The sequence below is a fragment of the Phascolarctos cinereus genome, unplaced genomic scaffold, assembly GCF_003287225.1.
Source record: "Phascolarctos cinereus isolate Bilbo 61053 unplaced genomic scaffold, phaCin_HiC Scaffold_9;HRSCAF=440, whole genome shotgun sequence".
NCBI classification, from domain to species: domain Eukaryota; kingdom Metazoa; phylum Chordata; class Mammalia; order Diprotodontia; family Phascolarctidae; genus Phascolarctos; species Phascolarctos cinereus.
Window position 1 is genome coordinate 181,294,476 of NW_027556402.1, and position 24,277 is coordinate 181,318,752.

At 34.0% G+C, this 24,277-nt stretch overlaps 1 protein-coding gene across 1 annotated transcript in view; it reads left to right on the forward strand.

The window, feature by feature from the left end:
• TAPT1 (transmembrane anterior posterior transformation 1) overlaps positions 1 to 24,277 on the forward strand; it is a 90,489-nt gene that overhangs the window by 43,491 nt on the left and 22,721 nt on the right. The window contains exons 5-8 of the mRNA XM_020992882.2: positions 17,090 to 17,252; positions 19,052 to 19,187; positions 20,983 to 21,080; positions 21,313 to 21,382. Of these exons, the coding sequence (XP_020848541.2) occupies positions 17,090 to 17,252; positions 19,052 to 19,187; positions 20,983 to 21,080; positions 21,313 to 21,382 (467 nt within the window). The remainder of the gene's footprint in view (positions 1 to 17,089; positions 17,253 to 19,051; positions 19,188 to 20,982; positions 21,081 to 21,312; positions 21,383 to 24,277) is intronic.

Genomic DNA, 24,277 nt, shown 5'->3' on the forward strand with positions numbered 1-24,277 from the left:
TGGTAAGTGTTAGGTATATGAGGTCACATTTGAACTCAGGCCCTCCTGACTCCAGGGCTGGTGCTCTGTTCACTGCGCCACCTAGCTTCCCTCATCATAATTTTTCCATTCTAATAGTGTCTGCATTGCCTTTCTTCTTAATATTCTCTTTCATACTTAACTGGAAAGTTTGTCATAGATATGTCTGAATTCACCAAATTAGTTACTCTAAATGGAGAATAACTTGCCAGACTCTGTGGTCCTTGAACTATAAAATTGGTAAATATCCTATAATAACATAAAATAGAAATGTTCATACATAACGAATGTAAATAATGAACAAGAATGCCATGCCAGATTGGCCCATTGCAAAATTACTATGCATTCAGTATGTAGAATATAATTCCATTTAATAAAAAAAAATACTAGTCACACAGCATCTTCACATTTAAAAAAATTAAAATGTGATAATATGCCAATTCAAAGACCTGTATATTTTCCCATTTAAAATTATTATTTTTGATGAGGAAGAAACCCATTTGCTATTCCTGCTGTAAAATGTTAGAAATTATTAAATTTTGATCTTAAATTTTGATACGGATAATAACTCAGCCTTACAATACAATAGCATACAGTCCTATGAAGAATCATCTCTTCATTATGGTTAATACTTTTGTTTCATAGAGTCTTACACATCCACCAGAATATGAGAAAATTAAGTCCATGATAAGAATTAATTGGAAAATTCATTTTAGGATTCTTTAGCTTCATGATGAATAGTGCGAATTTTTCATACTTGAATAAAGAAAAATTTCTTGCTTTCCCACATTATTAGCATATAGATTTTGTTTTAACAAGGTTTTACATAAGGGATGGCAGTGTAACTTAGTGGATAGAAGGCTAGTCTTGAAGTCAGGGAGACCTAGGTTCATGTCCTACTTCTGTTACAGACCAGCTGTGTGACCATGGGTGAGTCACTTAACTTCTCAGTGATTATAGTTGGAAGATTCTAAGTTACAGATGAATTTGTGATCTATATCAGTGAAAGACTTCTCCCTTCTCCATGGGGAGTTTGTTATAATAATCAAATCACACATCTAGGAAAAAAAAGCATAGTGGGTAGGTAGATAGATTGATGAAAAAATGAATTGCCTTTATGTTTTTTAAAAATTACTATAGAATATATATATATAGTCACTATGTAGAGATATGGTTTTATCTACATCTTTCTATATATTCACACACAGAGACAATAAGATTCATTTATTCATTACATTGTGGCTGCCTTACAAGATTAAATCATTTCCAGTATCTTCACAGGGAATCAGGATAAAATACAAGTTCCAAAGTGGGCACATAAACTTAACCAGTGAGCTGTGTTTGATAGAGCTCTCCCCTATTCTCTCCCTGCTTCCAGAGAAAAAGAGAGAAAGGAAAATTATTATAACCTTTGATTTGTACAAAGAAGATATATTGAAGCTCGAGAAGAACCTAAGACCCAATTTATTGAAAGTAACAAGATTACTAGGATTTATATTCATTTATCAACTATGAAGTGAGATAGTGCTCAAGAGACTATCACGTGACTGTCTATGGTAGTTTCCATAGTAATGGGTAAAAAATTAAATGCACACAGAGCTCAAATACCCTTTAATTTCTGGAGGTGATATTACTACACTAAGAAGCATTTTTTTTAAACCAAGACATTTAGTGTGAATAATAATGCTGTTGTACCTATGCCCCTAGATACTTTTTTTTTAATCATCTCAGTTATTTGAGATACCATTTCATCTCTGTATAGACATCTATCACAGCCCTAGGTGCATTTTATCTGATCTCTATCTCTTCAGGTTATGTATAACTTAAGTTGTGACTGAAAGCAGAGTGGTTGGGTAAAATACAGATCCTTAAAGGTTAAGAGAATCACAGATTTCCCTGATATGCCAAGGGAAAGCCACTACTACCTGTTTCTTTCATTTCTCTTACTGGTCCAAAGCTACCAAAGTTTTGAATTTATTTGTAGCCCATTGGTAGTCTTCTTAATTTATCTTTTTTTAAAAATGCTTTGCTTTGTAACTTAATTGAATTAATGAAGATTTACAGTCAAGTTTTACTTTTCTTCTGCCTCTTCCCTTTTTTCAAGGTCTTATAGCCAATTATTGACACTAGAGGGCACCTGTCACATTACCTTTCAGAATATATGAAAAATTTATCATGAAAATGATTTTCTTTCTCTCCAACTTGCTCAAAGCAAGCTTAATTATCAAATTCATGCATTGTATATGATAAGAAACAGTGGTTTTTTTGTTTGTTTTTAATTTGTTGTTCTGTTAGGATGAATATTCACTTTGAATAGAACTTAAATATTTATTGTGGAATGTCTGCTAGGCACAATTTTAATTATGATGACCAAAGTGTTTTATTCACTATAATTTCTCAGTGGCTTAATTATGATAAATACTGTGGTAAATAAATAATTTGTTTGTGGTCTGTTCTGTAACTTGTTTTCATTGAGCCATTTTATAATTTTGATACTTTGAACACCATTAAAAACTATCATATTCTAGAAACAATAATTTTTAATCTCTACATTGATTTTTTTAAAAAAATAGATTCTTAAGAAAATTGGCATATGTTGTTAAAAGGCATTAGATACAAGAAGTTTTACTTTTCCAGTTTCAAGTTTTAATATTCAAGAGATAACTGAACATTTCCTTCTTCCTTCCTGCAGCTTTCCTCCCAATGCTGTCTCCACTTTGGTCTGACTTGTCTTGCCTATAGCCATATCATAATATTTCATCTTTTGTGCTACATATCTTTCAGCAAATAAAAACTGCTGTTTCCATCTATCAGACTTTCCTTTTGTATTTTTAAGGGGAAAGGGGGCAAGAAGAACTTTTGAGATTAGTAAATAAGTTGAATAATATTTGTTCTACCTTGTTTTCCTTTGATTCTATTTTCTATAACTTGACCTTTTCCCTCCTCCCCCATAAGAGACTATTTTACCAGTTTTTTTATTCCTTTGAAAAATTTTAAAATAAAAGATTATTTTGTCAGATGACAGCTAGTTCACAGTACAATGAGCAAGATATAAATGCTAATAGTAACTTCACGTGGTCTTTTTACATGAGGGGAGGGAGGAGAAGAGAGAGAGAATGTTAGAGAATTTTAACTTAACACCACATCATTTAGAAATGGATATTTTTGGTTCTTGGAATTAGTTGACTATTTTCATTTACTTGGATGGTTTCTGATATTGAGCATTTCCAAAGCCTGACAATCTCTGGGTCAGCATCTGCTTTAGAATTCCATTTTTGAACCAGTTTCTCCATCCTCTATAAATTTGCCTTCCATTTATCCTGATATTAATCACCATATTTACAAGCATTCTTTATTTCAATGGCATGGAAATACATGTTTTGATTATGTAGCAACCTACTTTAGGTCCCATAAGTGAATACCACTTTCACCCTGATTGTTCAGAATTGCAGTACATTTTGTGAACATTATCAGAAATTTGGTTAATATTAACCATTTTGTAACCAAGTCCATAAGTATTAAGTGTCTACTCTGTGCCAGGGACTGTGCTAAACACTAGGGATGCAAAGAAAGATAAAAAGAGCTATCCTTGCTCTTTAGCAACTCACAGTCACTGTATCACTTGTGTCTGTCAAAAATTGCTCTTTCAAGTAGAAGCTTAATATTTGTAATCAACAGATGATTCTGATAGCTGAAATAAACTCTTGATTCAAAAATGTTTACAATAAAGTAGCAAATCTAGGGGAAAATTTGGTTTCCGTGTATTTCTTTATTGAATGATAACAAGTTACTTCTTAAACTTGGGTTCAAAAAGTCAACTTCAAAAGCATGAGATGGGTGAGATAAAAATCATAGAGAACAGTTTCAAAAAAAGACTTAGATTTTCAAATGAAAAACATGCTCAGTATGAGCCACTGGTGTAATATAATCACCACAGAAGCCAGTGTGATCTTGGGCTAAATTAAGAGAATCTTAACTTGCAAGGAATATAGAGGTGATAGTTTCTTTGTATTGGGTGCTGGTTAGACCATATTCAGAGTATCATATTTATTTCTGAGTGCCACAGTGTAAGCTTTGGTGAGCTGTAGTACATCCAGAGAAGAACAACCAGAAAGATTAAGGGCCATACCATATCTATATGTGTCGAAGGAACTGGGAGTGTTTAGCTTGGAGAAGAGAATGTGCTGGAGGAATCTGTATCTGAATGGCTTGCAAAAGCAGGATTAATCATTCTTTTGGTCCCTAGAAGGCATAACAGGGAGCAGTGAATGGAAGTTGCAAAGACACACATTTTAGGCTTGATGTAAGGAAAAACTTTTTAATCATTAGAATTGTCCAGAAATGTAGTGGCCTACCTCAGGAGGTGTAGTAGGCTTTCCCTTCTCAGACCTTCAAGCAGAGCCAAAATGATCACTTGCCTGGTAGCTTGTAGTGGTAGACCTCTTACTGATGTGGGTTGGATTAGCCAAGTATTCTTTCAGTTCTGAAATTCTATAATCCATTGTATTCTGTATTCTAGACTTTAAAAAAAGTTTCCATATTCATAAAAATATAGTCATTGCACAATTTATGCTTTTTCTTAGAGAGCTTCTAGAAGCTTGCATGTTTTTCACATTTTTTAAATTTTTATAAGTAGAATTGATCTGTAAGTCTTTGGAAAACTTGTTTGGGTTCAGTTGTTAACTATGAAAATCCTAGTTTTTTGAAAGGGAAAGTTACGGTTTTCAAAAGAAAATTTTCTAGTGCGAGGTGAAGAGGTTTGCCAAATCATTATTTTCTTATACATTCAGTCATAAATTAATAATTTCTGTATGGTTGCATTGATATTGTAGTTGATCTACTCTACCCTTAAAAGTTGTGTCTTTTGATTTGATATTATAATTGAATGAAAGAATCATAGGGCAAAATGTCACTGAATGTTAAAAAGTTTCTCCAGAAAATTTCTCTATACAGTGTTAAGTGATTGGATATTGGCTTCTCCTTCATTTAGTGTAAAGTATATTTTTCTTTTAAAATATAAAGCTAACAGGACAAATTGGTTTGTTTGTTTGTTTGGTTTTAGAAAAAAAGGTTGAGTTTTTTTGTTTGGTTGGTTTTTTCCTGGTGATTCATCCTAACTCTAGCATTTGTTTTTATTTTCCTGAGGCCTTTTGGGGAACAAAATAGGTTCTTATCAGACAGACTACTTCTGTAGAACAATTCTAGTTCATCTTCATATTCTGTAACTATAAATTCAAAGTATTTGAGAATCTCCATACTTACTGGATTTTCTTTCATGTTGTATATCCTTAAAGATTTTCTGTTGTCAACATATAGTTTCCTCTTTAAAAATTTTCTTTTTAAAATGCAATTTACTCTCCAGGTTTAGTGGGGTATTTCTGTGGTACACTTGTAGGCCCTACTGTTAGAGAAGCTAAGGCTGGTGTATTGCTTGATTTTCAAAGTTCTAAGCCTCAGTGAAGCTGAAGTTGATTGGGTTTCTATTCTAAGTCCACTATCAATATAATGAGCCCCTGGAAACAGAAGCCCACCAGGCTGCCTACAAAGACAAATTGGCCCAGATTAGGTCAGAAAAACAGAACAGGTTAAAGCTTCCATGGTGATCAGTATTGGTATCAGCCCATTACTAGCCACTGTTATTTCCAGCTTGGGCAAGATAGGAAGACCCAGACTCAAAATTTAAAAAAATAAAATAAAAGTAAAATAAAATTCAGTTGAGTTTTTTGCACATAAGCCTTATTTTTGGCATGTCCTATTATTGCTACCACTATAAGTCACATAGCTCTTTGTAATACTCAGTGAGGAAATCAACATATTTCCCTTTACTATGACATAGCCATCTTTCTTTCTTTTTTAGGTAGCTTATATAGTCAGGTACATATTTACTATTTTAGCCCTCATAACATCAGAATTTGTTGTCCACCTTTTCCTCACAATGACCCTCTTGCGTAGGGTAGCAACATTACAACCTTCTCTCTCTCTTTCTCTCTTGTAAATCAGACCCAAGGGAGGAGCACTTTCACTTCCTTTATAGGATGGAATGTGGTGTCACAGGGACTCCTTGTGGTGAGTAAACCCTGATTTTTCCTTCTATGCTCTTAGCCAAATTGGCATAAGTTAAAATTAGTATCTATCACAATGCAAAAATAAACAACTTAGGCAGAATTAATAATTTTGGGGCGGAAATATGCTTTTCATACATAAGAATACAGTTTAGTTCCCTTCAGTATTTTGCCTTACAATAATAGCTTATTTTTTGAAATGTATATGTTGCTTTATATACATCACTTCTCCTAATATTAAGAAAATAACTACAAAAAGTAATCTTTAACTATGCCTTTGGGCTAGCCTCAAGCATATTTTTTTTACCATCCATTAATGCTAAATATAGTCTGTATCATATAATCAAACAATGTCTACTTTATAATTATCAAAATATTTCACCCAAAGAAATTAGTTTTTAAAAATTCTCTTTCTAGAATAGCTTGAAATAAATTTTAATTCTAAGAAACACTTTAAGTTTTTAATTTAATGATAAAATATTAATTTGCAGTTAATACTTTATTTTATCTTAGAATTTAGCAAATCATTTCAGTCTTTGGATCCAAGAACATTTGAATATTTTCATCAACCTATGGAAACATGTCTTACAAATAAATCTTCTTTATACATGTGTGTATGTGCATATATATATATAATATATATATATATATATGAATCTTCCTATACAAATATGCATACATATACATATGTAAACACAAAAATAAAACTAAGCCCAAATTTTTAAAAATGTAATTCGTAGATACTTAAATGGTTAAACTTCTGATTTAAATCCTTAAATATCTTTAAATTCCTTCAGTGGTCTCACTGGTAGCCAAAAATCAGTCTATATCAAGAAAAAACTGAATTCAATAGAAGGGCCACAGTTTTATTACAAAATGAAACTTGCAGTAGTGGTATGTTGATATTTTAACTTCCACATTTATTTTATCATGTGTTTTGATAACTTTTGCCTCCATATTCCCAATTAAATATGAGAATTATTCCATTCTGTCTCTTCTGATGCTATCTTCTCTCTCCCCTGCTGTCTTAATTCTCTTTTTATTATTTTCCCAATCTTAGTTCATATGTATTCTTTTTTTTTCTTTTTTCTTTTTTTTTTTTAGGCAATTGGGGTTAAGTGACTTGCCCAGGGTCACACAGCTAGTCAGTGTCAAGTGTTTGGTCTGAGGCTGGATTTGAACTCAGGACCTCCTGACTTCAGGGCTGGTGCTCTATCAACTGCACCACCTAGCTGGCTCAGTACACAAGTGTTCTTTCTGTCTTAATTGTGGGTATGGCATGAGAGCACCAAAAAGGAAGAATAGGAAATCAAGTAGGAGGAAGAAGTAAAAGGAAATAAAGGCTAGCTTTTGATAGTTTTGTCTAAAGCTTTCCATTTTTCCCCCTTAGCTGGTGGGATACATATATAGATTGTTTTATTATTTGCACTTGTACCCCCAGCACCTGTTTAAGTGCCTGGCACATAGTAATTGACTGCTCGATTGATTAATGACTATAGAAGCCTTATAACCAACTATGGAAGATGTTATGCAAAAAGAAAGGAGAACTTTGTATAAGCCACAGTTTTAATTAATTTGGAAGATTGAATTTTTTCAGTCTGTGTTCCTTGCATAAATTTACTGAATTTATGAGAAATTATTTGGAATGTTAACATTCCTTCAGAATCTCTTTTTATATTATTTTGAGGCAAGAGGCAGCATAACTACATGGATAGAAAGCTGAAGTTGGAGACAGGAAGTAGGCTTCAGGTCCCACTCTAACATATTCTGTGTGTCCATTGGTTGTTCAACATCTGAATGCCCCCAAGGCAGCTCTCTAAACTAGAAGTTACAGAAGAGTCTGTGATCTGTGTACATCCTGCACTGATGAGATCTAAGGTCTAGATACCTCCTATATGTCTCACCTTGTCCTATCTTGTCCTCTCACCCGCTGGAAAAAAAAAAGTAAATATAATTGCAATAGTTCGTGTTCTGGGCTAAAAATCAGGTTGGTACATTTCTGCTTTGTTTTATAGCCTGACATTTTCCCTACATTTCTGTGTATATGTAATGCAATTGTTATCATCTTACATTGTGATTTATTTTATGTCATGTGTAACTAACATTTGTGAAGAAAAATTAATACCTGAAGTGGAGTGTTAGAAAAGTATTTCAAAATTATTCATCTTTTTTAAACATGAGAGCAGGAAATACTAGTTATTCTTATATAATTTCAAAGGCACAAAGAGAAATAATTATTACAGTTACAAAGAAGTCATATCATTGAACCAAGATGCTTGGTATGTACTGTATTTGTAACACTAGGTCTTTTTTAATTTTTAGAGGCTATGCCACTTTTAACATACCCACACAAAATTTCACAAAAGCCTAGCCTTTAAAAACAATTCTGGCTCTAAACCTAAACTTTCCTCTTCATTTTTCAAAGGTACTTATATGAAAACAAGACTTTTGTTTCTCAAGGGTCTACCTTCTTCTTCTAACTCTTCAATTGAAGCCATGATCCTTAATCTGAATACCGTAGTTATTTCCATGACAGCCAATTAAGAGAAGATTATAACTTTATCAGAGTGTGAATTTCTGTAATCAGATAAGCAATCCACCTGTCTGGAGATTTGCAATAAATTTGTTTGGGCTAGAAATTGGAGTGAAGTTGAAATTTTGAATTGGACGTTAAAATATGTGAGTGTAAAGATAGATAGATATGTATATGTTTACACACACATATATAATGTGTTCTTCCAAATGTATGCTAAATAAGGAGCTAAAAGAAAAAAACTGAATTAGAATATATTCTAAAAGAATTTTCTCATATTCTTATTGATTTAAAGTTGGGCGGGACCACAGACATTATCTAGTCCAGTCCCCCTGACTTTACAGATGAGGAAACTATAGCCCAGAAAAGTTAAGAGATTTACCCCAGGACATAGTCATACCCTACCTAATGCTGATAATTGGTTCTGCAAAAAGGTAATGGATAAAATAAAGTTACAAAAAGAGTTCCATAAAAATAGTACTGTAGTTGACAAAGTCTCACGGATATAGATGGAAAGATATAAGCTAGATTTCATGGAGCAGGAGCACAGATGTAGAGCTGAAAGTTCATCTCATCCAATTTTCCTCTTTCATTTTTCAGATAAGAAGAATGAGGTTCAGAGAGGTTAAATGACCAACCACTAATTCATAGGAAATGACAAAAGCAGTATTTGAACCTAGTTTCTCTATCTCCAAATGCAGCGCTCATTTTAGATGGTTTGGAACTATTGAATAACTGAGCCACAAGGGTAGCCATTACTGTCTCAGTAGCACTAGTTGAGTACACCCATGGGCCTGTCCTTGGTCCTATAATTTTGACATTTTTGTATGTGATTTGATAAATGCATAGATGGTTTAGATTATCAGATTTGCAGACAAAGTTGCAAATTTGACACAAAACTGAAGAGGGTCAGCTGACATAAGGTTTCAAAAATCTCCACAGTTTAGAACATTGGGCTAAATATAATATGTAAAATGTAAAGTGCAAATTGCATCAAACCCCAGAACTTCAGAAAGCCTCCTTAGTGAGAACCCTGCTTATATGAAAAGAATCAGGCTAACAGTTTCTAAAGGAAAAACCAAATGGATGAAAAATACCTTGTGTCAAGAGTATGAAATTCAGTGGGATGCTTGATACATTGAATTATGTATACATACATTAGTATACTGTATATATCTCAGACATTATTCTGTACCCAGAATGGAATAATAGAGGGGAAATGAGTCAAATTACCCATGAGAAATTGCACAGTGCTTTTAATGATCCCAAGCTGCTCCTCCCTAAAAAAATTTTTTTAAATCGTTTTAAAGACAAATTTCTCTTGATGAAGTACCCAGATCATTAAAGAATCCAAGTTAAGGGTGACTGAAAAGTCACCGAAGAGACACTTGATGAATTTAAGTCTTAAGTCGACTATAGCTTATATCCATTGATGACTTATTCACAAGAAGTGGTGTAAAGCTGAGGTGTCAAACTGGAGGCCTGCAAAACTTCCAAGTACTGACTGAAACATTCAGATACCATCGGGAAATGTTTAACAAAATAAATAAAAATTCAGTACAATGTAGATAATGTTAATTTGTGGTTTTCTAATTACTATTTGAATTTGACATCCCTAGTATAAGAAGTATCATATGGGAAATGTATGATTGGAAAAGGAAGTGGGTTGGTTAATAACATGGCTTGTAAGGGATAACTGATGGATGGTCAAGTACTTCTATATTAATAAAATGTCAAAATATTTGAGGAAGGTCCATAACATACTAATAGCTAGCTATCTGTAGAGTCTTTGGGAGCACATATATAAGAATCACATAGGGTGAGATGGCATTGAAAGGTTGCAATCTGGACTGGTGTTAAGTAGTATTCATATTAATGAGCTTATGAATCATTGAGGTAAAGTTAAAGTGTTATTTTGGAATATAAAATATTAACTTCATGAGTATAAGATGGGAGAGGTATAACTAAACACCTCTTGTGAAAAAGATCTGGTATTTGAATAGACTTGATAACTTCATGTGAATTCATGGTGTTTTGTGGCAGTTAAAAAGCTAGTAATATCTTAGGCAACACTGAGTAGTGTGGGGTCTAGAGAAGAGGTGTCAAACTCATGTCCAAAACTCAAATTGGTTAGTGTTTAACAAAATAAATAAAAATATAGCATGGGTAATGTTAATTTGTGGTTTTCTAAGTCAATATGTGGCCTTTGATTATTTCTATTTCAGTTTAACACTGCTAATCTAGAACAGGGTAGGTGATAATCTTATTCTCTGCCCTAGTCAGACTTCCCAGGGGTGGGGAGCCTGCAGCCTCAAGGCCACATGTAGCCTTCTGGGTCCTCAAGTGTGGCCTTTTGACTGAGTCCAACTTTTACAGAACAAACAAAGGAATTTGTTCTGTTAAACTTTGTTTGTTCTGTAAAAGTTGGACTCAGTCAAAAGGCCACACTTGAGGACCCAGAGGGCCACATGTGGCCTTAGGCTGCGGGTTCCCTATCACTGAAACTATCATATTCAGTATTGGATGTCCCATAGCAAAGGCTAGCATATAAAAAATAGAATTCCTCTTTTACCCAAAACCCACTCCTCTTCTGAGCATCTGTGTCTGTTGAGGGTATCATCATCTTCCAGGCACCCCTACTGATAATCTTGGAATCGTTCTCAGCTCCTTATTCTCCTTCAACCCATATATTCAGTCAGTTGCCAAGTCTTATTAGTTTTATATCTACAGCCACTTCTTACATCTGTCTTCGTCTCTGTACTCATACAGACAACACCTTGGTTCATGTGCCCTTGACCTGTTGTCTGAAGTGTTACAATTGCCTTCTAATTGGTTTCCCTATGTCAAATGTCTCCCTTCTTCAATACATCTTCTACATTGCTATTAAAGTGAGTTTTCTAAAGAACAAGTGTGACAAGGTAACTTCTTTCTCAATCAACTTTAATGGCTCCCTCTTACCCAAGGATCAAATGCAAACTCTTCTATTTAACATTTAAATTCTTCACAACCTGGTTCCAACTCACCTTTTCAGTCTTATTACCCTTTACAAACTCTTTGGTCAACCCCAAAATGACCTTCTTACTCTTCTTCCTGCTTGTGCTCACCACTCTTATTTCTGCTCTCAGTGCCTTTGTACAAGTTGTCTCCCATACCTAGAATGCATTCACTCCTTAAATCTTTCTCTTAGCACTGATTTCCTTCAGTGCTCTCCTTCATTACAGCAATGTTTTATAGTTATGATAGGTTTGAGTTATTATGTTGAAATGAAGACTAGTATGGGTTTATCAAGCCCTTGCCAAGAGCTAAGGGACAAAAATTAAGGGCATGAGATAAGAGGAACCTTCTTGTTTTGAACACTCTATCATCTTGGAACGAGTGTCATCTGAAGAAAACTACTAGTATCAGAAGTAAACTAACATTTTCAAGGTAAATCACAAAGTTGATGGAAATTCAAAAGCATTATTTGTGGGTTTTAAATGTATATGTATCTGGTGGGATTAGATTAGTTTTCTTTTTATGATATTTCCCCCCACAATAATAGACCACTTTGCATCTGGCAACATGGCATCTCAAAGTAAAAATATGAAATATTGGGAAGGGATTTACGCAAATGGCTACATGTTATTGGTGTACCTCATTTGACTGTCTAAATATGAAGACATTTTCCCCAATTCACATTATTTTGTATTGTATTTGTATTGCTTTGTTTTGTTTTTGTTTTTCTTTTTGGAGACTGAGTCTCCTTACCTCATCCAGGCTGGAAGGGCAGCCCTTTCATGGGCCTGGTGGTGTCTCTCTACAGACCAGGGTCATCATGTTGGTGCAAGACTTAGTTCTGACACCCAGTTAGCTTTGTCCATAGGTCAGCCCTGTAGCTAGAATTCCTGAGTTCAGGCAATCCACCAGGAGCATCAATAATGAATGTGCAACCACATCTAGCCAATTCACACTATTTTGTATACCAACAAATCAAACTCTTTTGATGATCTGTTATTTGTACAGGCTAAGTTACTGGTACATCTAGAAATATGCATTACCAAGCATAGTTGGCAATAGAATATCAGTCATAGGCCTTTTTTTCTTCTGTACTACTGCAATATAGCATAAATATGGTCAAAATGAAGAAAATATATGTGTATTATATATATGTATATATTGCCTATATGTGTATATGTGTATATATATATATATATGTATATTTATATTATATATGTGTGTGTATAGATAGATAGATAGATAAATAGATAGATAGATAGATATGAATCAGATTGGGGAAATTAATGTTTCTATTTTGAAAAACAATGTCGTTTGGTTCAAAATTTTAATGTGTTTTATGATGGTTTTAAATTAGTGATTTAATGTCTGTCATTTTGCATAAATGTCAATGTAATTTAATAAAATGGTCACAAGGGATATACCATTTTGTCACAAAACTAAGTAATATGTAGCTTATTGCAATTTATTTTCCATTCTTTAACATCACATTATATTTTCTTGTGTCATGTGTCCCCCAAGTATAATAACCATTTTAATTTGTTTTAAGAACCAGCAGAGATTTTTGTGTTTTAAAAGTATCAATTATGTTACCTTTTTTTCTATGACATCAAGGATGATGTTTCCTATTTTAGTGGTTATTAATTATAAGAATGATAGGAATTTGTTCTAAAAAATTAAATGCATTTTCATTTATAATAGGAAGACTATTTTTTTATTGGAAAAACTCAACAGGACAGTTTCTCATCAGGCATCTTTAGACATTTTTTCATTAATTCAGTATAGATGCATGTTGGGAGGGGATATGATACAATTCAAAAATCATTAGATTTGAAGTCAGAAGATTTAGTTTCTAGTGATTTATATGTTATTAACTACCTGTTCAATCTTGAAAGTCATTTAACCTCACACTTTTCTTATCTGTTACATGAGGATATTGGACTAAATGATCTTTAAGGTCTCTTTCTGCTCTAAAATTGTATGAATCTATAATGATGTGATAAAACAATTAGAAACTTTTAGGTGCCTTTATAAAATATATTTAAAGAGAAAAGAATAGCAACTGGATTCCTTTAAGTCAAACCTTAATTTACTTTATTTTTTGGTAATTAAATTACATTCAGTTCACTTCATAAATTTTTTTCAGCAAATTTAAACCTTAAAACTTAGAAATGAATATGTATTGTACATTTACCAAACACTTCTGTTATGCTACTACAATTATTTCTTTCCCTGAATCTTACTTAAGTATACATTAGAACACAAAAGAATAGGTTATAGAACCTTAGAGTATTTCATAATGTTTCAGCTTACATCAAGATTCACAGTATTCTTTTTCAATTTAGTCCAGAAGGTTTGGTCCACAGACTCTTGGTACTGGAATTTGAATTGATATGACTATCTATACCTCCCTGGATTTAATCATTATTGACTCAAAATTTATCTCAGACATGTGACAGCCATAGTGAGCTTTTAAAAGACAGGGTAGGATTCTATGATTTCCTGTTTTTTATTTATTCCAATCTAATAATTCAGCTGACATTTATTAAGCATCTACTACTTGTAAGGCATTGTACTAGGTACAGGATTGAAGAGGCACATTCATGAATAGCCCTTTTAGTTTGTGGAATTGAGGAAAGCTGCTTCTTGGGGAAGTGAAATTTGGGTCTTGAAAAATAGAATAACAAATAAAACGAATATTAACCACTTCCAATGTGTAGAGCATTCTGGTAGGAGTGGAAAAGACCTAACCTTAAGGTGAGATGGGGTCCCAGTAATGAAAGAGCCTGGTAGGGGGATAACACAAGTCATTTCAATCTAACACACACACACACACACACACACATACACACACACACACACACACACACGAAGTGTCTACATAATGAGTAGTTTGTATGGTACTTTAAGGTTTTCAATTTTGCATCTTCTCTAATCCTAACCACACTACTTTGACATGTCACTATCGTCACTATAGGTAAAGAAACTGACACTCAGAGTTGTTAAATGATTTATAAAAATATTTTGTTGAGGTTCTAGTCTTTAAAAAAAATCTACCTTTTCCCTCTGGCACTGCACTCCCTTCTTCCAATGGAACCTACTTTTGTAAAGTTAAGTTAAATAAATCATTACTTTGACTATGCCTGAAAACATATGTTTCATTCCCTCCTTTTTTGCTGATAGCTAGGATAGTTGCTTCACTGTCAAGTCTTCCAACATCTCAGTTAGCCACTATAGCATTAATCAGAGTCCTTAAGTCTTTCAATATTAATTTCTTTACATTTTTGTAGTTACCATCTAAATTGCTCTGTTCGTTCAAATGAATATTTTCCACATTTTTCCAAATGCTTCATATTCATCATTTTTGGCTCAATGCCTGATTACATTCACGTACTATGATTTGTACAGCTATTATAATTGATGAGCACTCACTTTCCCTTAGACTTTTGCTATTATAAAAAGTGCTGCTATAAATATTTCTGTACATGGTACTTTGCCTTCTATTTTGAACCTCATTCTCATATCTACTTAACAGTGGTATTGTTATGTCTTTGAGTATGTACAATTTAATGACTAAGTGCCTTAGTGTATGGTCACGACTAACAAGTTTCAGAAGTAGGATTTGAAACCAGACGAATAACATTCATCACCAGAAGGTTGGTCACTGATTGATGAATTGTTTTTTTGTTCAAGTAGTTCACAAAGATTATCTACTGTAGCATGAGTAATTAGAGCTGCTTGGTATGGTGCTCTCTCTACTCTCCTGCACAGCCATTCTGATGTGGCTAGTTTAAGATATTGTGCTCAGCCCTGAGGATGCTAAAGTACATGACAGGTCTATGATTTTGTCAACATAGAGTACTCTCAGTGTGAGAATTCCACCTCTAAGGTGGATCACAACTTCTTTATGAACCACAGAGAGATTAAGTGACTCCTCTTAAGGGGAGCTAGCCATTAAGTTGGATTTGAACCCTGGCATTCTTGAATCCAAGATGTCCACCATTCTGTATTTTATATACATCCTTGCTGAGTGCTGAGGATATAAAGGAATAGTAATGAACCTGGGATTTCATTGGTATCGGGAGCTCCCTCTACCAATTCCTTCTTTGCAACTTAGAATTTTTATGAGTTGCCTAAAACCCTGAGAAGTTAAGTAACTTGCCCAAGGTCCCATAGCCAGTATCTATGAGAACTAGAACTTGAACCTAGGTCTTTCTGACTTTGAGGCTGTCTCTCTCTCTGTCCACTATGCTGCCCTGCTTCTCAGGTACTGAGGCTATTAAGGTAAAAAATGAAAGCCCTTCTACATCAGTCCCTGTTGCCAAGAAGCTCGCATCCTCAAGGCGGGGAGGTGGGGGTGAGAAATACACCACATACACAGGTAAATAGGAAGGAATTTTGGTAGGGAAAGAACACTAACAACAGAGAGAATCCATACCAAGGCCTCAGAAGTAACTAGGGATGTTTTCACCTGAGGCATTAGGAGGGGTGTGTGTGTGTGTGTGTGTGTGTGTGTGTGTGTGTATTGGTGGGCAGGGATGGGGGGGCGTATGACTATAGCCCAAAAGACAGTCCAGCCACAGGTGTAGTTGCAGTGGGAAAGGAGACATTTCATACCCAGACAGTTTATGGTAGAGAACTGTTAGAGACAAGGCACAAGAATGGCAACGCCAAAGCTTTATCCCCGTGTCCATGTTTGTACCTGGAACAAGTCTCCGTTTACCTGCACTAATTGTGCTCTAAGCAACACCAATAGCTATAGTATACAGTATTACGTGGTAAAGGCAGCAGTGAGGTCTGAAGGTATGGAGATCATTATTGACTGGATGATGACTGCACAGTGATTCCAAGAGAAATGCTTTACAGCTCCTATGAGACCTGGTTGGTCTTTTGGCTGCCTCAGAGTGAATTGCAGATTTTGATAATCAAATGGTAGACATAGTAGTACATCTGGGAATCCATTGATATAAATCCACTTCCCATGACATCATAGTGATAGTAACAGTGAGTTGTGTGAGTTTGTCAAGACTTACTGTCTAATATATAATACTTATTTTAGTGTTTACCATCTTTATTCTGGAGAAGCAGCATGGCATGATGGTAAGAGTCAGGAGACCTGGGTTCTCATTTACTCTCTGTTTGACCTTGGAGGAATCACTTGACCTCTGTGACTGTATCTTTCCTGATCTGTCAGATGGGGTTACTAATACTCTGCCTCAGGAGTGTTGTGAAGAAATGGATTTGTCAAAATTTAAATGCTATCAAAATGTGAATTATTCATATTACAGATTGGTTTAAAAAAAAACAATACCTTCATAGTAGCACCAAGTGATTCAGTTTGACTTTTCTTGTATTTTAGATTTGTATGCATTTAAAAAAAATGTAATTATTCCATGTGTTCCATTTTAAGTCCAATTGGGGCTTTTTCTTTTGAAACCACATGAAACAGAACTAATGTGTTTGTTACATTTATATGTTTCAGGGACAGACGCTTGCTTCAGCCTGCTCAGATATGTGATATTTTGAAGGGTGTCATCTTGGTAATTTGCTTCTTCATGATGCACTATGTTGATTACTCTATGATGTATCACCTGATAAGAGGACAGTCTGTCATTAAACTTTATATCATCTACAATATGCTTGAGGTAAGGAAATAGTTGCCAAGACAATGTTGAGTTCATCTGTTTGGGTCAGTTATCATATCTTGCACATGGATAATTTAAGTTTAATGTGTATAATATAAAAGAACATGTAGTAAGCATCATAGGGAGAATGAAGATTTTTTTTTAGTTCTCAGATCAACTAGTAATCAAATTTCAACTTCAATTCCCATAATTTATATAATGAAAATAACTGTTTCTTAGTCATATTAAGTGCTTCTTGAAAATGTTACTAAGTGTTTTTAGTGAAAAACACTCTTTAAATATATGTTGGAAACTTTTTTGCAACCTTTGCTGGAAATTCACAATTTAAAAATTGCTGAAGAAAAGAGTAAATATGAATAACAAATGTTTTGCCTTCATTGTAATGAATTTTTAGATTTTTAAAAAAGTTTTTATAACCTAGCCTGATTAAATCTGTATTTGATAAAATTTCCCCAAACACAATGATCTAATGACACTGGCCTACTGTCTAGTTCTTGGAAAGGACCCTACATTTCCTATCTCCATGCCTTTGTATTAGCTGTGCCCCAAGACTGGACTGTTCTATACTCATATTTCTTAGTTTCCCTGATTATCTTTAAGATTCAGCTCAACAGAACTACGGGAGCATTGCACACAGTAACAGCAACATTGTGTGATGACCAATTTTGATAGACTTAGCTCTTCTCAGCAATGCAGTGATCTAAGACAATTCTAAAAAACTCATGATGAAAAATGCTATCCACATCCAGAGAAAGAATTATGGAGTCTGAATGCAGATCAAAGCATACCCTTTTCTCTTTTTTTTTTGTGGTTTTCCCTTTTTGTTCTGATTCTTCTTTCACAAACATGACTAATGTGGAAATGTGTTTAATGTGATTATACATATGTGGCCTATATCAGATTGCATGCCATTTTGGGGAAGAGGGGAGAGTGCGGCCCTCTGACCAAATGTAATTCACACGTGAAGGGAGAGACCTGAAAATATCTAGTAATTATTTGAGTATATGAGGTAGTCAGCCGTATGCAAATAATGACTCTGTGTTTAAATACTGGTTGGTGAGAGTGCAAATTGCCACTGCCTCAGCTTAGCACAAGCTGTCTCCCATACTTGGAATGTCCTCTATCCTCACTTGTGTCTTTCAGTATCCTTAGCTGCCTTCAAAGCTCAGCTCAGGTGATACCTCCTATTGGAAGCCTTTCTTTATTTTCCCAGTTGTTTTAATACTATCTCCTTTCTCAAAATATTTTGCCTTTATTTATGTATTATGCCTCCCAGTAGAATATATGTTTCTCACTGGCAGGGATTGTTTTTTGTATTTTTTGGCTAGAATTGTCTTTGAATCTTACAAGGATGAGATCCTTAATATCTCCTTATTAAAATATCTCCTTAAAAAAAGGATTTGTTCTGTGAAGTTTGGATTCAGTCAGAGGGCCGCACTTGAGGACCTAGAGGGCTACACGTGGCCTTTAGGCTGCAGGTTCCCCACCCCTGTAATGCTTTGCACATAATTGCTTAATAAATGTATTTTGAAATGGATTAAATTGATCATTTGCCCTCATCTGAAGGATTTATTTTTGAATCATTTAAATTGCTGAAATGTGTTTTGGTTTTTCCCCTGTACTTGGATATATTCTCACTAATTAATAGATACTGGTGATGGAATGATCTCTAAGATGAAAAATTGTTTCTGAAGTTTGACTTAGGCCATTTTTGCAGTATACTTTAGCAGGGTTTTGATACATCAATCTCAATGATGACTACTAAGTGAAGCATTTTTTTTTCTTATATCACTCCTCAGGTTGCCGATCGCCTCTTTTCGTCATTTGGCCAAGATATTTTAGATGCTCTTTATTGGACAGCAACAGAACCTAAAGAAAGAAAAAGAGCCCATATTGGTTTGATTCCTCATTTTTTCATGGCTGTGCTTTATGTCTGTATCCTTTTAAAACTCTGGAAAATCCAACTGATTGACAAATTCATTCACTTAGAATATGCAGTTGTAAATAATTACAAACATTAACTAGTAGCCTTATTTATATACAACTAAAGACTATTATTTCCTTGTCAGGAACTAGATGTTTTAGAATTTTAAAAGAATAATTTTTAATCAATATAACAAACATTATATTCACAATTCTTTAAAATACTTTGTAAGAATTACTTGGAATACATAATAAAACAAGAGATTTCATTATGAAAATGCAGTGAACAGAATCAAACTCCAGGACTGAATACAGCCACTATAATTTTTTTGTAATTGAAATAAGCTTTAAACTTTAGTATGAGAAACAATATATTAATGGGATTGAAGCTATATTCATGTTTTGTGGGGGGGGGGATTGGGGGGAGAGTTGTTTCATTTTGTTTTTCAAAGAAAGATATATGAGAATATGAAAAGAAAACAATGCCACTTCTGAGCAAGTTATTTTGAATATACTTGCCTCAGCGTTATAATTAACCCTATTTTCATTCACCTGTTTACCTCTTTTTTTTTCTTCTAGGTTAAAATGCCTGAGATAAGTCTGAGTTTGAAATATGAGGGATGTAGGGAGAAATTTTTGAGAATTTCTCAAGCTTCAGTATAGTCTTGTTGGGGTTTTTTGTTCTAAACTTTAGTTCTATCAGTATGGGGAAACTCCCAGTATGAAAACTCTTTTCCCTGATTCAGATCTACAGCTTATCCACAAACCTAGAATTAGAGATAGCCAGTATTTCAGAGATGGGACTTGAACTCAACTCTTCCTACCTCCATAACTAACCCTTTGTCTTCTATGTCATGTTGTATCTTATATTGGAGTTTTGGTGATTTTTTTTTCTTTCTATTCCTGAACTGTTCTTGTTTTTGGTGAAAGTTCATATTGGTGGAGGTCAATTCAGAACAAACATTTAAAATTAAATGTAATGCTTTCACATCCAGTCCCATATGGGAAGTAGGATTATCAGAATGCTTTGGAATACTATAGATATAATACAAATAGTAACACAGTTTTATACCTCTGATTTCTAGAAGGGTCATCTTTAAGAGTGAAATTTTGTTTTTTTCACTCCGTGAATTCATAGTTTTAGAGACAGAAAAGTTAAATATTAAATACTTAACTGATGATAGAAAAAAATTATCCAAAGCTAATTGCTATGCCAGCATTAACACATGAGTAGGGACCGTATCAGTCTAAATGAAGCAAGTATTCTATAAATATTCTGTAAAAAAAAGTAAATATTTGTGCAGTCTTTGACATTTGTACTTCTGAAAAAGAACATAGGAAAGGATACCAACTGAATTTATAGAGTTGGTTTTTTTTAAATCAATTATCCTACCTTCACAAAAGACTATGGAAAATCAAATAGTATTTGGGAAAAACACAATGATATCTGGATTAACTTTTTCTCATTCCTTTTAGTAAGAAAAAATATGAATTAGGAGTATTAATATATGATTTAATATTGAACTTCCAAGCTTCTATTTGCACAGTAATTAGAATTTTCATTCAAGCACAATTAAATGACAAACATTAAAGTTTGTTGGGTTTTTTTAAATCCAAATTTCACAAGTGTTGCTGTTTATCAACTATCCAGTACGGAAATTATAAAGAAAAGTAAATTAAATCTGTTTAGGAGTTAGAGAATAGATCAGTTCTTTTTTCCTCATTGAATGTCTTGAAAATATTTTGTACTATGTCCTTATTAAGAAGATATGGAAAAAATGTTTTTCCTTAACATCAGTATTGGCAGTTCTACATGCAATTCTCATTATGGTTCAAGCAACAACTCTCAATGTAGCTTTTAATTCACACAACAAATCACTGCTTACTATCATGATGTCTAATAATGTAAGTGGAAGGAAAATTTCTTATAACCTCAAGCAGTATCAAGATATATGATAAATTAAAATTCTAAATTTTATTGCTCTAATTCTAAATGGAGTTAAATTGATTTAATAAGAGATTCATTATTTCAAAAATACTGTATGTTAAAATCATGGCTTAAGGACACCTGTATTTAAAATTTCAGTTAAAATTGTTGATATGATTGTAAAAACAGTCATTTTGTTTGAAATTACAGTTTGTTGAAATTAAAGGAAGTGTTTTCAAGAAGTTTGAGAAGAACAATCTCTTTCAAATGTCCAATAGTGGTATGTATGATGCCTGGGTCCCAGTGGCTATCTTAAGTTCCATTTATATTATCTTGCACATTTTTTAATGAATTTGTTGTTCAGTCATTTTCAGTTTTGTCTGACTCTTCATGACCCCATTTGAGGTTTTCTTGGCAGAGATACTGGAGTGCTTTGCCATTTTCATCTCCAGCTCATTTTACAGATTAAGAAACAGGGTTAAGTGACTTATCCAGGGTCACACAGCTAGTAAGTGCCTGAGGCCAGATTTGAACTCAGGAAGATGCATCTTCCTGACTCCAGGCCTAACACTCTATGCACTGAGCCACCTACCTGCCTTTTTCATGAATACTGAAAATCTAATCTAATATGTTAGAGAAGGGATTTTTGTTCAGGTATAACTGTAGCTATATGGGCTGTGAGGTCCCTTCTAACTCTAAGAATCTTTGACTTTTCTGTGAACTAATAGTCTTTGTCTTTTTCCTTAGACTTTCCCAACCATCTAATCCAGGCTTTCTAGCTAACCATATTTCAAGGAGCTGGAAGAGACCTCAGAGGCCTTCTAGAATAGGCTATGCCCAAATACTAATCTTCTTTACGAAATCCCCTCAAAATGGCCATCCAGACCCTGCTAAAAGATCTCCAGTGATGGGTAACCTCCTACCACTGGAGGCAACCTATTCTGCTTTTGATTAACCCCATAAATTTTAAGAGATTTTTCATTATATCAAGACGAATCTGCCTTTCTGCCTCTTCCATCATTGTTCCTAGCATTGCACTCTGTGGCCAAACAGAACTAATCTTTCTTGCACGAGATAACTTGCTTGAAGATAGTCATGAATTTGTGCACCCACATACACTTTATTTCCTAAAATGACCACCCCCAGCTTCTGCACCTAATTTTAAGTTGGCAATTCTCCCACAATCCTTGGTTGCCTTCCTCTAAATGTCTAAGGCCTGGTTTTGCTGTTTGGTACCTGATACTGAGCAGATTACTGCATCTCAGTTTCTTTGTCAGTAAAATGGAGGTGTGACTCGATCCCCAAGAGCCCTTTCAGCTCTGCATACTATGATTCTATAGGTGTCACATTGGAAAGCAAGAAGGACTTGTACTTGCATTCATATCTCTCTTTCAATGCTCTACTTCTAGTGTCCTTTTTTAGTTTTTTTTTCTTTTTTTTTTACTAGCTTTGCTTTAGCTGAATAAGAAAGAACAATATAGTTTAAAAGCTATTATGAGTGAATGTCTATTGATCCATAGTTGAATGGTTAATTTTGCCCATTGAGTCATGAGGCAAAAATGCATCATTAAACTCTGCATTATTACAGATAAGTGTAGGAATGCATTATGTGCAAGACTGACCATACAAGATAATTTTATTCCCTTTCATGTTTCAGCAATTAAGTATGATGTTTTTCGAGTATACAGAATTAAATCAAAGAGATCTTCAGTGTATGGAAATTTTGGCATTTAGAAATATCCACAAAATTGTATTGTCTCCTATGTAAAATAATTTGTATTGCTATATCACCTGTCATCACCTGTTCAGGAACATTGAAGAGAAAATTACTGCGTTATATGGAAGGTTGGTCTAGTTGACCACTAAGGTCCCTTTTAATGCTAAAATTCTGTGATATGTACATAAGTATATCTGGTACATGGTGGCATTTTGTTAGAGTGACCATTTGGAGTTGTCCCTTCATCCCTCCAAAATCCACTAAAAAAGCCAATATTGTCCCCATCCTAGCCTTTCCTTTTATATAACACGTATAATACCTGTTTTCCTGCAGAAATCTTTCACTTAAAATTAATAATATTATGGATTAATAGTAATTTTCTCATTCTTTAAAAGACAAAAACATTAAAACTGTAGCTGTCCTTTACAAAAGCATTTAAGTGTGTTGTGAAAAGGCTCAGCTTTAACATTTAAGCAAAGATGCCATCTGTTTTAATGAAGATTCATTTATATGTATATATATATGTATATATGTGTGTGTGTGTGTGTATGTATGTATGCATAGATATACACATGTATATACACACATATATGTGCATGTGTATGTACATATATATTATACACACGTGTTTAATTCAATTCCTTCTATATTAGTGATATAAAAATGCATATTAGTAATATAGATTGAACTGAACTAAATACCTCTCTTCAATCTGAGTTAGAAGTCTTCATACAGCTCTACGTGTCATAACCTATGAAAAAATTGAAGAATGAAAATTTCCTTCCCAGAATCTGAGTTGGAAGGGACAAAGCAGGTAATCTAGTCCAAGAATCCCCTCAAGAGCATACTAGTGGTTCTCTAGCCTTTGCACAAAAGACCTCTAATGAGGTAAAACTATCTTTTGAAGCAGCCTTTTCCACTTTTGAGTAGCTCTACTTATTAGAAAGTCTTACAAGTTATAAATGCGTTAAGTGGGAACTTCCCCCATTTTGTAGTAGGGGTCTACAAATGGGGATTTTGGAGGGGCTATATAGGCTGATGCTTGTGTTCTTCACATGAAAGGGAAGGAATAAAGGGTCCTGTGTGGCCTCTGAGAAGTTTGAGATAGGTTATAAGTGAAAATCTTTCCCTACTCCCATGACTAAACCAAGTCACATGCACTCATAAAAATTAGGAACATAGAAATTGTCATATCTCACTATGTAGTATTCCTGTATCCACTGATATGCTAGCATTTATAGGAATTTCAAATCAGAAGATAAAGGTAAACATCATCTAGTTCTCTAGTCATTCCCTTTACATGAGTTTAGTTTTGGACATGTGCAGTTTAAGATGTCTATGGGACATCCATTTTAACGTGTCTAATGGACAGTTGGAGATGGCAGACTGAAGGTTAGAAAAGTAGTTAGGGATAGATAAATAGATCTTAGAATCATTATCATAGAGATATGGGAGCTG